This window comes from Salmo salar, chromosome ssa21, assembly GCF_905237065.1.
Source record: "Salmo salar chromosome ssa21, Ssal_v3.1, whole genome shotgun sequence".
Lineage (NCBI taxonomy): Eukaryota > Metazoa > Chordata > Actinopteri > Salmoniformes > Salmonidae > Salmo > Salmo salar.
This window is the reverse complement of record NC_059462.1, coordinates 26,129,354-26,142,166: the sequence shown is the minus strand read 5'-3', so window position 1 is coordinate 26,142,166 and position 12,813 is coordinate 26,129,354. Positions and strand designations below refer to the sequence as shown.

The 12,813-nt window shown below is 53.6% G+C and overlaps 1 protein-coding gene across 1 annotated transcript in view; it reads left to right on the top strand.

Annotated features, from left to right (window-relative positions):
* Positions 1–12,813, top strand: part of LOC106582152 (BCL-6 corepressor) — a 68,190-nt gene that overhangs the window by 22,077 nt on the left and 33,300 nt on the right. The window contains 5 exon segments of the mRNA XM_014164940.2: positions 1,567–3,182; positions 3,184–4,930; positions 6,791–6,847; positions 7,414–7,579; positions 8,560–8,841. Of these exon segments, the coding sequence (XP_014020415.2) occupies positions 1,567–3,182; positions 3,184–4,930; positions 6,791–6,847; positions 7,414–7,579; positions 8,560–8,841 (3,868 nt within the window).

The following is a 12,813-nucleotide window of genomic DNA, read 5'->3' as shown; positions in this document are numbered from 1 at the left end:
GAGTGGTGTATAACCAGTTGAAGAGTGGTGTATAACCAGTTGAAGAGTGGTGTATAACCAGTTGAAGAGTATGGTATAAGCAGTTGAAGAGTGGTGTATAACCAGTTGAAGTGTGGTATATAACCAGTTTAAGAGTGGTGTATAACCAGTTGAAGAGTATGGTATAAGCAGTTGAAGAGTGGTGTATAACCAGTTGAAGAGGTGTGTATAACCAGTTGAAGGGTGGTGTATAACCAGTTGAAGTGTGGTATATAACCAGTTTAAGAGTGGTGTATAACCAGTTGAAGAGTATGGTATAAGCAGTTGAAGAGTGGTGTATAACCAGTTGAAGTGTGGTATATAACCAGTTTAAGAGTGGTGTATAACCATTAGAAGAGTATGGTATAAGCAGTTGAAGAGTGGTGTATAACCAGTTGAAGAGGTGTGTATAACCAGTTGAAGGGTGGTGTATAACCAGTTGAAGTGTGGTATATAACCAGTTGAAGAGTGGTGTATAACCAGTTGAAGTGTGGTATATAACCAGTTGAAGAGGTGTGTATAACCAGTTGAAGAGGTGTGTATAACCAGTTGAAGTGTGGTATATAACCAGTTGAAGAGTGGTGTATAACCAGTTGAAGTGTGGTATATAACCAGTTGAAGAGTATGGTATAAGCAGTTGAAGAGTGGTGTATAACCAGTTGAAGTGTGGTATATAACCAGTTTAAGAGTGGTGTATAACCAGTTGAAGAGTGGTGTATAACCAGTTGAAGTGTGGTATATAACCAGTTGAAGAGGTGTGTATAACCAGTTGAAGAGGTGTGTATAACCAGTTGAAGTGTGGTATATAACCAGTTGAAGAGTGGTGTATAACCAGTTGAAGTGTGGTATATAACCAGTTGAAGAGTATGGTATAAGCAGTTGAAGAGTGGTGTATAACCAGTTGAAGTGTGGTATATAACCAGTTGAAGAGTGGTGTATAACCAGTTGAAGTGTGGTATATAACCAGTTGAAGAGTGGTGTATAACCAGTTGAAGAGGTGTGGTATAACCAGTTGAAGAGGGGTGTATAACCAGTTGAAGAGGTGTGTATAACCAGTTGAAGAGGTGTGTATAACCAGTTGAAGAGGTGTGTATAACCAGTTGAAGAGGTGTGTATAACCAGTTTAAGAGTGGTGTATAACCAGTTTAAGAGTGGTATATAACCAGTTTAAGAGGGGTGTATAACCAGTTGAAGTGTGGTGTATAACCAGTTGAAGAGTGGTGTATAACCAGTTGAAGAGTGGTGTATAACCAGTTGAAGAGTATGTGTATAAGCAGTTGAAGAGGTGTTAACCTTGTGTATTACGTGTATGATGTTGTTTATAATAAAATTAAACTTTTTTTATTCAGCACATTTCTTACAGGGGATGCATTTCAAAGTGCTTAACAAATAAAACAATACATGTTGAGAAAGATTAAAACTAGACAAATTAAAATAGTAAATCAGTGGACCTCAGAGACTAATGAATTAAAATAAATAGTACAAGAAATTTGAAGTGGGATATAACACGTTTATAATTGGTTTAAACCTGTGTTATTTGTCCTGTAGGTGGATGCCAGGCTAACGCCCCTGGCCGCCATGGGGCTGGACCGCAATGCCTTGATGCGGGACGGCCTCCGCCTGCACGGCAGCGTAGTCTACCCAGGGATCCGAGCGCTGTCGGCCGAGAAGCCCCACGAGGGGTCCACCACCCTCCCCCTCAGCTACAACCGGGACGGCCTTCCAGACCTCCTCTACAAGCCTGACGTTTCCATGGACCGGAGCAAGCCTACCAACGGCTACCTGGACCTGTACAAGAGCCCTCCACCAAGCCTCCATAGGGGGCCAGAAGGGCTGGACAGGAGAGGTGTGGGACCTGGGGGGGAGAAGCCCTCAGAGCTGGGCCTGGGGGGTGCTGGTGCAGGAGCAGGCGGGTACCTGCGTCTGCCCTGGGGGCTGAGCCGGGGGCTGTACCCCGAGGCGGGCCTCTACCCCTATATGGACTCTTCCAAGTATGCAGCCCTCAGCATGTACAAGGCCCAGTTCCTCAATCAGCCCAGCCCCTACCTTCCCCAGCACCTGGCCTACCAGTCCCTCTGTGCCTCCCAGGGGGGGAACATGAACCCTGCTGCTGCCTCCGCCGCCGAGAGGCTCTACTACATGCCCCCCTACCCCCCGTCCCCCATCTCCTCCCCCCTGGTGGGGTCTCCCATGAGGATCCCAGCGGTGTCGGTGGCCCCCACCTCCATGGTGCACTGCCAGGAGAAGGGATTGAGTGTCGGGTCTCGTGTCCACCACGAGGGGTCTCCGTTTGGGCAGCAGCTTCACCAGCCGCCCCCTCCGCCCCAGCACCTTCTCCCCCCCCACACAGACAGAGACCGAGACAGACCCCCCAGCAGAAGCAATAAGCCCAGTAGACCCCCCTCCAACAAAGGAGCCAGTAACAGCAGTGGTAGTAGTAGTAGTAGTAGTGGTGGTAGCAGTGGTGGGAGTAATACTAATAGTAGTAGCCTTCCTATTGATTCCTCCCCTCGCGCCTCTTCTCGCCTCCCCCAGCCTGCTCCTCCCCTGCCTCCCCCTCACATAGACAGCACCATGGACCTACAGAGGGCAGTCTCTAGAATAGTACCATTATCTTCCTCCTCTTGTTCCTCTTCCTCTTCCCAGACGATACCTCACTCGTTCTATGTGAGCAGCATGGCTCCAGAGAACCCCTCCCCTGCCCGGCCCAGCCCCCACAAACCCAGACCCAGAGATGGGGTGTCGGATCACAGGGCTGGGGGATGTGAGAAGAGATCCAGTCAGTGCCCTTCCAAACCATCCTCTGAGCGTCCAGCCCCACTGAACCAGCCGCCGACTACCAAAGACCCAGCAGACCCAAAGCCTCTCGACCTCTCTGGAAGATTGTTGGAGTTAGGCCTGCCTCCTAACAGCTTCCCTGTGAAGATGGAGGCCCTGGGGTCCCCGGGGCCTCGGTACGGACCTCCCCCCCAGCCGGGAGCTCCTGAAAGAGACCCTCTCTCTCTCACCCCCCTCCCTACCCTCCCACTCCCACTCAGTGGTCAGCAGCACTTCCTCCAAAGCCCCAGAGAGGCCAGAGATGATCAGCACTTTGCACTCCTCCTGGGTGGTGCCCACCCTTACACCCACCTACACCATTGGGTCCACCCACGCACACCCCCACCCCCCAGCCCTGTCCCCATCCCCCAGGCCCAGCCCAGACACCCAAGGGAAAGGCTCCTCTCCATCTGTCATCAAAAACAAGGCTCTGGAGAGAGTCCTACCCCAGCCCCAGCAACGCAGTCCATCCTGCCCCAGGGTAGGAGAGACAAATACTACCCCAATTCCTTCCAATCTCAATCCTCCCTCCACAATACCCTTGTCCCCCAAACCCAATAATGATTGGCCCAAACCCAGCCCCAGCCAATCAGAAAGTTCCCCCATGGCCGGCCATCATAGGAACTCCACAGAGAAGCCCCCCAAAGCCCCTAAGAGGGCTGAGACATCCCAGGAGGTGTCTCCATATAATAAACGTCCGTGTCTAGAGAATGCCAATGGGCACCCACCCAGCCACCTCTACCTGCCCCAGAGCGAGGCCTACCTACCTCACAGCATGGTGTACGCCAACCGATACCTACACTACTCTGTACCCGACGGCATGGCCCTCCACTCTCTCCCTCTGCCAGGGAAGGGCCCTGCCTACCCTCCCCCCGTCCTGCTTGGCAGTAACAGCCTTTACCCCTCCCACCTGGCAGCCAAACAGCCCGTACCGTACCAGAGCCACGCTGGGGAGTACCTCACCTACAACTCCCAGGAGATGGCCCACCCTCTGATGCACACACACACAGACTCTAAAGCCTTGGAGCGGGCAGATCAGGGGCCCAAGTCACGTGGCCAGGGCCAGGACAAACCTAGGGGACTCAAAGAGGATTTTGGTGGGTCCCACAGGGGCCGGTGTGATGTGGAGACAGGGGAGGGGTCCCATGTGAAGCGCAATAAAGATGCAGGGGAGTGGGGAGGGAGCCAGCCCAGACCCCTCTCCTCCTCCAGCACCAGTATCCCTTCCAAAGATAGAATCGTCTGCATTGACCTCGTACACTCCGACACAGATGGAGAGTCCACGCCAGCCGCCAACAAGCCGCCACTCCCTGTCATCGTTCCCATCACCAGGGGCAACCAACACCAGTGTGGCCATGGCGACCAAAGCATGAGGGAAGTGGAGCGGGAGCCAGAACACCAACTGCATCATCATCATCATCATCTTCATCACCACCCCAGCCCAAGCTCCACCCTGAGAACTACCCACACAGACAGACAACCAGAGATCCCCTGTATGAGACCCAGGCCCCTCCAGGAGACGGGCTGTCCGGGTGTGGCCTCTAGCCCACTTCAGGTCTCCCCAGGACTGGTTACTCGGGCCGAGGAGAGCCGCGAGGACCAGAGCCCTTCCTCAGACCCAAGGGACCAGGGGGAGCAGGTCAAAAGCACCCTGCGCTGTGCCCGCACATCTGGGGACCGCAAGACGAGAGACCGGACTCTTGGAGATTGTGACCGCACTGCAGTAGACCGTACCACTGGTGATAGTGGCCGCATGCCTGGCGACCGCATGTCTAGAGATCGCATATCATCTTGCGACCTCACGTCTGGAGAGGAGAGAGAAGAGATGGACAGACGAACCTCCTCCCACCCCATCCTTCGCTACATGGACCTGGGGAAGGAAAGAGAACGAGAAGGAGGGAGCGTTGAAGACACAGAGGAGTCACATGGAGAGGGGGATGAGGATGAAGAGGGTGGACGAAGAGGCTCACGGAGGACCAGTCTGACCAAGAGGATCGCTAACTCTTCCGGCTACGTCGGCGACCGCATCAAATGTGTCACAACCGAGCTGTATGCAGACTCTAGCAAGCTGAGTCGGGAGCAGCGCGCCCTGCAGGTGAGTTGAGAGAACTGCGGCCATAGGTGGGTTAGGGTGGCGGGCAGTGGCTGTGGATGTGATGATAAACATGACTCATTTATCTGAAGCCTTTCACAGTTTACATTTCAGTTCCCATGTGGTCCATGCAGGAATCAAACCCACTACTCTGGTCAATTCTGCCACTCATTCTAGCGGGTCATAGCGGGTCTTTGTCGTTTGGAGAGACAATATGTCTTCGTATAGATGTCTTAGATACCTGCTTCCCGTATCTGAAGTAGGGTGACGGTTAGTCCAGAGTTATAGACTTATCCCAGCCCTTAGCTGTTGCCTCTGAGTTTATGAGAGGACATTTGAAGCCTGTTGACAGTCAGTGATTTAGCACAAGGCCAGTTCAAAGGTTAACCTAGCCCTGTGAGTTGTCTAGGCAACATTGGTTAAGTTGTTAGCGTGCCCTGCTCTGTGTATCTTGCTCCGGGAGAAAGAGAATGAGAGTGTGTGTGTTGGGGGGGTGGTCAAAGGCACGTGCTGCTGGGCTTCACATTGTGACAGCGATAACCTCATGGTTCACCCTGCCTCTTGCTGTGCTTAACCCCAAGGTGAGCCAGAGGGGCTGGAAGGTGGATGGATGGGGTTCCTTGTTGATAAAGCACCCACCCCGGCCTTGTCCAAGGTCACACACCCCTCCCCCAATGGCTATTAGTGCCTAGCTTCTCACTCACACATATTGAACACATGAGAACACACACACACATGCCATATACACAAACAGTGATTCAGTGCTGCATGATTGAACCCATTCCTCCTGGCTGTATTATTTACTGATCATCTACTTTTGTAGCTATTAAAGACCAGTGGTTGTATTTAGATTAGATCAAAAACACATGTGTATACCATTTCTGGCTAGACACACACACCTCTGATGATGTATCTGAATAGTGCAGAGGCACATTTATGTTACTGCTTGGTTCTACCCGTCTACCCATATGTTGTAAACATGCCTTTGAACCATCTGGTTTGTCTTTAATTGTCATGCATGCTCATACAGAGCTGGAACACAAAGCTATCAAACGCTAGATTTCTGGACGTTGACTATCATCTTAATAACTCAATGATGTTATATTATATACCCACAATTCGCCCCCCTCCCTCCCCCCTCCCCAGGTCTAATTTACAAATAATAATTGTATTGCCTTTCTCTTTGAAAAATATATATAATTTCAGTTCAGAAAACAAGGGTTTGATAGTTTTTTTATGTGTTTATTGATGGGTTCACTGGTTTGATTTGACGTGTGTGTGTGTGTGTGTGTGTGTGTGTGTGTGTGTGTGTGTGTGTGTGTGCGCTTGGTGGGACAATGGCTACTAGATGTTGTATGTGTATACAAGGGGTGCTTCAATCCCAGCTTCCAGGTCTTCAGTACTACTGGTTTTACGTAATAGTAGTTCATTGATTGATTGATTATTGCCAATGATTGGCCAATCCTTGATTAGAGGGGAGGAAGAAAAACCAGCAGTTCTAAGGACCCAGAGGCCCGGAATTAAGAACGGGGGGGAAGACATTTTAACATACAGTACCTACATGAAATGATGGACAGATATATTGAAATTATGAAAATGATGGACAGATATGAAAATGATAGACAGATATATTGAAATTATGAAAATGATGGACAGATATATTGAAATTATGAAAATGATGGACAGATATATTGAAATTATGGACAGATATATTGAAATGATGAAAATGAAGGACAGATATTAAATGATGGACAGATATATTGAAATGATGAAAATGATGGACAGATATATTGAAATGATGAAAATGATGGACAGATATGAAATGATGGACAGATATATTGAGCCCCCGTTCTAATTGCTTAGATGGAAGTCATATCACGAGAGGGGAGTAATATAAGTCGCCCTGCAGCTAACTGGGAGGTCAGTTCTTTACATTTCTCTATCTCACTCTACCCCTCACACACACTTTCTCTCCCCTTCTACCCTCTTTCTGCTCCCTCTTTCTTTCTCTGCACTCTCTCTTTCTTTCTGTCTTTTTCTCACCTGCTCTGCACTGTGTACTCCTTCTCGCCCTCTCTCTCTCTCTCCCCCTCCCTTCCTTTTTTCTCTCTTTCCCCTTCTCTTTCTCTCTCTGTGAGCCTCAGGGCTAGCCGTATGTGTTTCCTAGCTGTATTCATGTTTCAGGAAGGGAGATGGCAGGAACTAGGGCCTCAAAGCGATCGCATGGACTCACCGTGGCTGACTGCACTAGTCTAACCTAACCATGTCTGGATGTGCCATGCTTGTTCATTTATCTCTCTCTTTGTTCTGTTTTGTTTTGGCCTCCTTTTTTGACACAATGTGATCTTGTTGTTTGCTTCGGTAGTCGTTCAGCCCAGATTGAGGTTTAGAGAGGTGTGTGTGGCGGACGCTAGACAGTTAGTGGGTTTCATGGCTGTTTTCTCTGTGTGTGTCTCTCTGTGTATGTCGTGTGTGTGTGTGTTTAGCGGGCGATGATGCGGTTCTCGGAGCTGGAGCTGAAGGAGAAGGAGTGCGGGGGTGTGTGTGTGTCTGCGTCGGCAGCGGTAGCAGGACAGGAGTTGGCAGACCGCCAGCGGAGAGAAAGAGAGTGGGAACACTGCCAACACACCGCCAGGCAGGGAGAGAGGGAGGGTGAGTAACCCAATTCTTCCACACACACACACACACACACACACACACACACACACACACACACACACACACACACACACACACACACACACACACTTACAGCACTCAGCTAGGCAGGGTTTGTTCCCAACACACACACAGTGAGAGAAAGAGAAAGAGAGCAAAAGAGAGAGACGTGGTCTTATTTTTAAGGAGCATTTTGTGCTTATCTGTGTAGAGAGAGGATAAAGAGGGAGGGGAGGATGAGATGGAGTGAGTGAGGGGGAGAGCTGAGGGGTGATCCAAAGCAAGTTATAGAGAGGGAGGAGGAATAGTTAGCGAGGGAAAGCGAATGGGAGAGAGGAATGGGAGCTAGAGAGGAATAGAGATTGTGCCAGAGAAAGAGAAGGAGAGAGTGCGAGGGAGGGAAAGAGAGAGAGGAAGAGGGATGGAGGGGGGGGGTTACTTGTGTTGGCTGGGAGCCGAGCTGTGTATTGAAGCGAGCCCTGGACTGACGTGGGAGCCTAATTATGGCAGAGAGAGGGAGAGAAAGGGAGAGCGAGCGTCACGCTCTGTGTGGGAAGGGCGTGGCAGGGTCATGGCAGGGGGTGGATGGGGGAGGAGAGAGGGAGAGACATGAGTGTTTTTGTCCTAAATAAAAAAAAAATCCTGGCTTCCTCTTGCTCCCTCCCTCCCTCCCCAGTCTCTCTCTCTCTCTCTCTCCCTCTTTCTCTCTGTCTCTCTCTCTCTCTTTTCTCATAGTGGGAGTGTCGGTGTGAACGGTTAGACTTTTAGCTCCACTGACACTCTATACCCCATCAAAGTTTTATAGTCTGTCTTTAGAAGAGAATAAACGTTGGCTGCTGTTTAACAGCCCTTCTCTTTCTCTCTCCTCTCTCTTTCCTTCACTCTCTCATCACCCACCATCTCTCACCTCTCTCCATGGCTTCTTTCTCATCCGCTTCCCTTCTCTCCTCTCTTGATCTTCCTCCCTGGTCTAGGTGGAAGGCAGGACTATGGGAACAACAGAGTCCCAGTCCTCCAGAGGTGTGGGGGCCAGAGGGAGAGCCTGTACCCAGGGCAGGAGGCCTGGGAGGGGGCTAGAGATGGTGCCAGAGAGGGTGAGGGTTGGCGATGTTCACCCCCAGTCCTGGCACTGGCAGACCGGCACCCCCAGGAGAAGGGTGGGCAGGGCATGGTACCCATTAGGAAACACACACACAGCCTACAGAAGGGAGAGGAGGAAGGAGAAAAGTGCTCAGAGAAGGCCAGAATGACTTCAGGTGAGTGTGGGGGATGTAGTTTTCACTTATTGACCCGTGTCAATGTGGCTCTTAGAGCCTTTTCTCTCCATCTCATCCTTTTGCTCTCAGCTGTCTCTCTCTCAGGCCTCTCTCTGTGTCTCTCCTCTCACCCCTCTCTCTGTCCCTCCTCTCACCACTCTCTCTGTCTCTCCTCTCACCCCTCTCTCTGTCCCTCCTCTCACCCCTCTCTCTGTCCCTCCTCTCACCCCTCTCTCTGTCTCTCCTCTCACCCCTCTCTGTGTCTCTCCTCTCACCCCTCTCTCTGTCTCTCCTCTCACCCCTCTCTCTGTCCCTCCTCTCACCCCTCTCTCTGTCCCTCCTCTCACCCCTCTCTGTGTCCCTCCTCTCACCTCTCTCTCTGTCCCTCCTCTCACCCCTCTCTGTGTCCCTCCTCTCACCCCTCTCTCTGTCCCTCCTCTCACCACTCTCTCTGTCTCTCCTCTCACCCCTCTCTCTGTCCCTCCTCTCACCCCTCTCTCTCTGTCCCTCCTCTCACCCCTCTCTCTGTCTCTCCTCTCACCCCTCTCTCTGTCCCTCCTCTCACCCCTCTCTCTGTCCCTCCTCTCACCCCTCTCTCTGTCCCTCCTCTCACCCCTCTCTCTGTCTCTCCTCTCACCCCTCTCTCTGTCCCTCCTCTCACCCCTCTCTCTGTCTCTCCTCTCACCCCTCTCTCTGTCCCTCCTCTCACCATCTCTCTGTCCCTCCTCTCACCCCTCTCTCTGTCCCTCCTCTCACCACTCTCTCTGTCCCTCCTCTCACCACTCTCTCTGTCCCTCCTCTCACCCCTCTCTGTCTCTCCTCTCACCCCTCTCTCTGTCCCTCCTCTCACCCCTCTCTCTGTCCCTCCTCTCACCCCCTCTCTCTGTCCCTCCTCTCACCACTCTCTCTGTCCCTCCTCTCACCCCTCTCTCTGTCTCTCCTCTCACCCCTCTCTCTGTCCCTCCTCTCACCCCTCTCTCTGTCCCTCCTCTCACCCCTCTCTCTGTCTCTCCTCTCACCTCGCTCTCTCTGTCCCTCCTCTCACCCCTCTCTCTGTCCCTCCTCTCACCCCTCTCTCTGTCCCTCCTCTCACCCCTCTCTCTGTCCCTCCTCTCACCCCTCTCTCTGTCCCTCCTCTCACCTCGCTCTCTCTGTCCCTCCTCTCACCCCTCTCTCTGTCCCTCCTCTCACCCCTCTCTGTGTCCCTCCTCTCACCCCTCTCTCTGTCCCTCCTCTCACCACTCTCTCTGTCCCTCCTCTCACCCCTCTCTCTGTCCCTCCTCTCACCACTCTCTCTGTCCCTCCTCTCACCCCTCTCTCTGTCCCTCCTCTCACCACTCTCTCTGTCCCTCCTCTCACCACTCTCTCTGTCCCTCCTCTCACCCCTCTCTGTCTCTCCTCTCACCCCTCTCTCTGTCCCTCCTCTCACCCCTCTCTCTGTCCCTCCTCTCACCCCTCTCTCTGTCCCTCCTCTCACCACTCTCTCTGTCCCTCCTCTCACCCCTCTCTCTGTCTCTCCTCTCACCCCTCTCTCTGTCCCTCCTCTCACCCCTCTCTCTGTCTCTCCTCTCACCCCTCTCTCTGTCCCTCCTCTCACCCCGCTCTCTCTGTCCCTCCTCTCACCCCTCTCTCTGTCCCTCCTCTCACCCCTCTCTCTGTCCCTCCTCTCACCCCTCTCTCTGTCCCTCCTCTCACCCCTCTCTCTGTCCCTCCTCTCACCCCTCTCTCTGTCTCTCCTCTCACCTCGCTCTCTCTGTCCCTCCTCTCACCCCTCTCTCTGTCCCTCCTCTCACCCCTCTCTCTGTCCCTCCTCTCACCCCTCTCTCTGTCCCTCCTCTCACCCCTCTCTCTGTCTCTCCTCTCACCTCGCTCTCTCTGTCCCTCCTCTCACCCCTCTCTCTGTCCCTCCTCTCACCCCTCTCTCTGTCCCTCCTCTCACCCCTCTCTCTGTCTCTCCTCTCACCTCGCTCTCTCTGTCCCTCCTCTCACCCCTCTCTCTGTCCCTCCTCTCACCCCTCTCTCTGTCCCTCCTCTCACCCCTCTCTCTGTCCCTCCTCTCACCCCTCTCTCTGTCTCTCCTCTCACCCCTCTCTCTGTCCCTCCTCTCACCTCGCTCTCTCTGTCCCTCCTCTCACCCCTCTCTCTGTCCCTCCTCTCACCCCTCTCTCTGTCCCTCCTCTCACCCCTCTCTCTGTCCCTCCTCTCACCTCGCTCTCTCTGTCCCTCCTCTCACCCCTCTCTCTGTCCCTCCTCTCACCACTCTCTCTGTCCCTCCTCTCACCCCTCTCTCTGTCCCTCCTCTCACCCCTCTCTCTGTCCCTCCTCTCACCTCGCTCTCTCTGTCCCTCCTCTCACCCCTCTCTCTGTCCCTCCTCTCACCCCTCTCTCTGTCTCTCCTCTCACCCCTCTCTGTGTCTCTCCTCTCACCCCTCTCTCTGTCCCTCCTCTCACCCCTCTCTCTGTCTCTCCTCTCACCCCTCTCTGTGTCTCTCCTCTCACCTCTCTCTCTGTCCCTCCTCTCACCCCTCTCTCTGTCCCTCCTCTCACCTCGCTCTCTGTGTCTCTCCTCTCACCCCTCTCTGTGTCCCTCCTCTCACCTCTCTCTCTGTCCCTCCTCTCACCACTCTCTCTGTCTCTCCTCTCACCCCTCTCTCTGTCCCTCCTCTCACCCCTCTCTCTGTCTCTCCTCTCACCCCTCTCTCTGTCCCTCCTCTCACCCCTCTCTCTGTCCCTCCTCTCACCCCTCTCTCTGTCCCTCCTCTCACCCCTCTCTCTGTCTCTCCTCTCACCCCTCTCTGTCTCTCCTCTCACCCCTCTCTCTGTCCCTCCTCTCACCCCTCTCTCTGTCCCTCCTCTCACCACTCTCTCTGTCCCTCCTCTCACCCCTCTCTCTGTCACTCCTCTCACCCCTCTCTCTGTCCCTCCTCTCACCCCTCTCTCTGTCCCTCCTCTCACCCCTCTCTCTGTCCCTCCTCTCACCCCTCTCTCTGTCCCTCCTCTCACCCCTCTCTCTGTCTCTCCTCTCACCACTCTCTCTGTCCCTCCTCTCACCCCTCTCTCTGTCCCTCCTCTCACCCCTCTCTCTGTCCCTCCTCTCACCCCTCTCTCTGTCCCTCCTCTCACCCCTCTCTCTGTCTCTCCTCTCACCCCTCTCTCTGTCCCTCCTCTCACCCCTCTCTCTGTCCCTCCTCTCACCCCTCTCTCTGTCCCTCCTCTCACCCCTCTTTGTGTCCCTCCTCTCACCCCTCTCTGTGTCCCTCCTCTCACCACTCTCTCTGTCTCTCCTCTCACCCCTCTCTCTGTCCCTCCTCTCACCACTCTCTGTGTCCCTCCTCTCACCCCTCTCTGTGTCCCTCCTCTCACCACTCTCTCTGTCTCTCCTCTCACCCCTCTCTCTGTCCCTCCTCTCACCACTCTCTGTGTCCCTCCTCTCACCCCTCTCTGTGTCCCTCCTCTCACCACTCTCTCTGTCTCTCCTCTCACCCCTCTCTCTGTCCCTCCTCTCACCACTCTCTCTGTCCCTCCTCTCACCACTCTCTGTGTCCCTCCTCTCACCACTCTCTCTGTCCCTCCTCTCACCACTCTCTCTGTCCCTCCTCTCACCACTCTCTGTGTCCCTCCTCTCACCCCTCTCTCTGTCTCTCCTCTCACCACTCTCTGTGTCCCTCCTCTCACCCCTCTCTGTGTCTCTCCTCTCACCACTCTCTCTGTCCCTCCTCTCACCCCTCTCTCTGTCCCTCCTCTCACCCCTCTCTGTGTCTCTCACCGCTCTCTCTGTCTCTCCTCTCACCCCTCTCTCTGTCCCTCCTATCACCCCTCTGTCTGTCCCTCCTCTCACCCCTCTCTCTGTCCCTCCTCTCACCACTCTCTCTGTCCCTCCTATCACCCCTCTGTCTGTCCCTCCTCTCACCACTCTCTCTGTCCCTCCTCTCATCCCGCTCTCTCTGTCCCTCCTCTCACCACTCTCTCTGT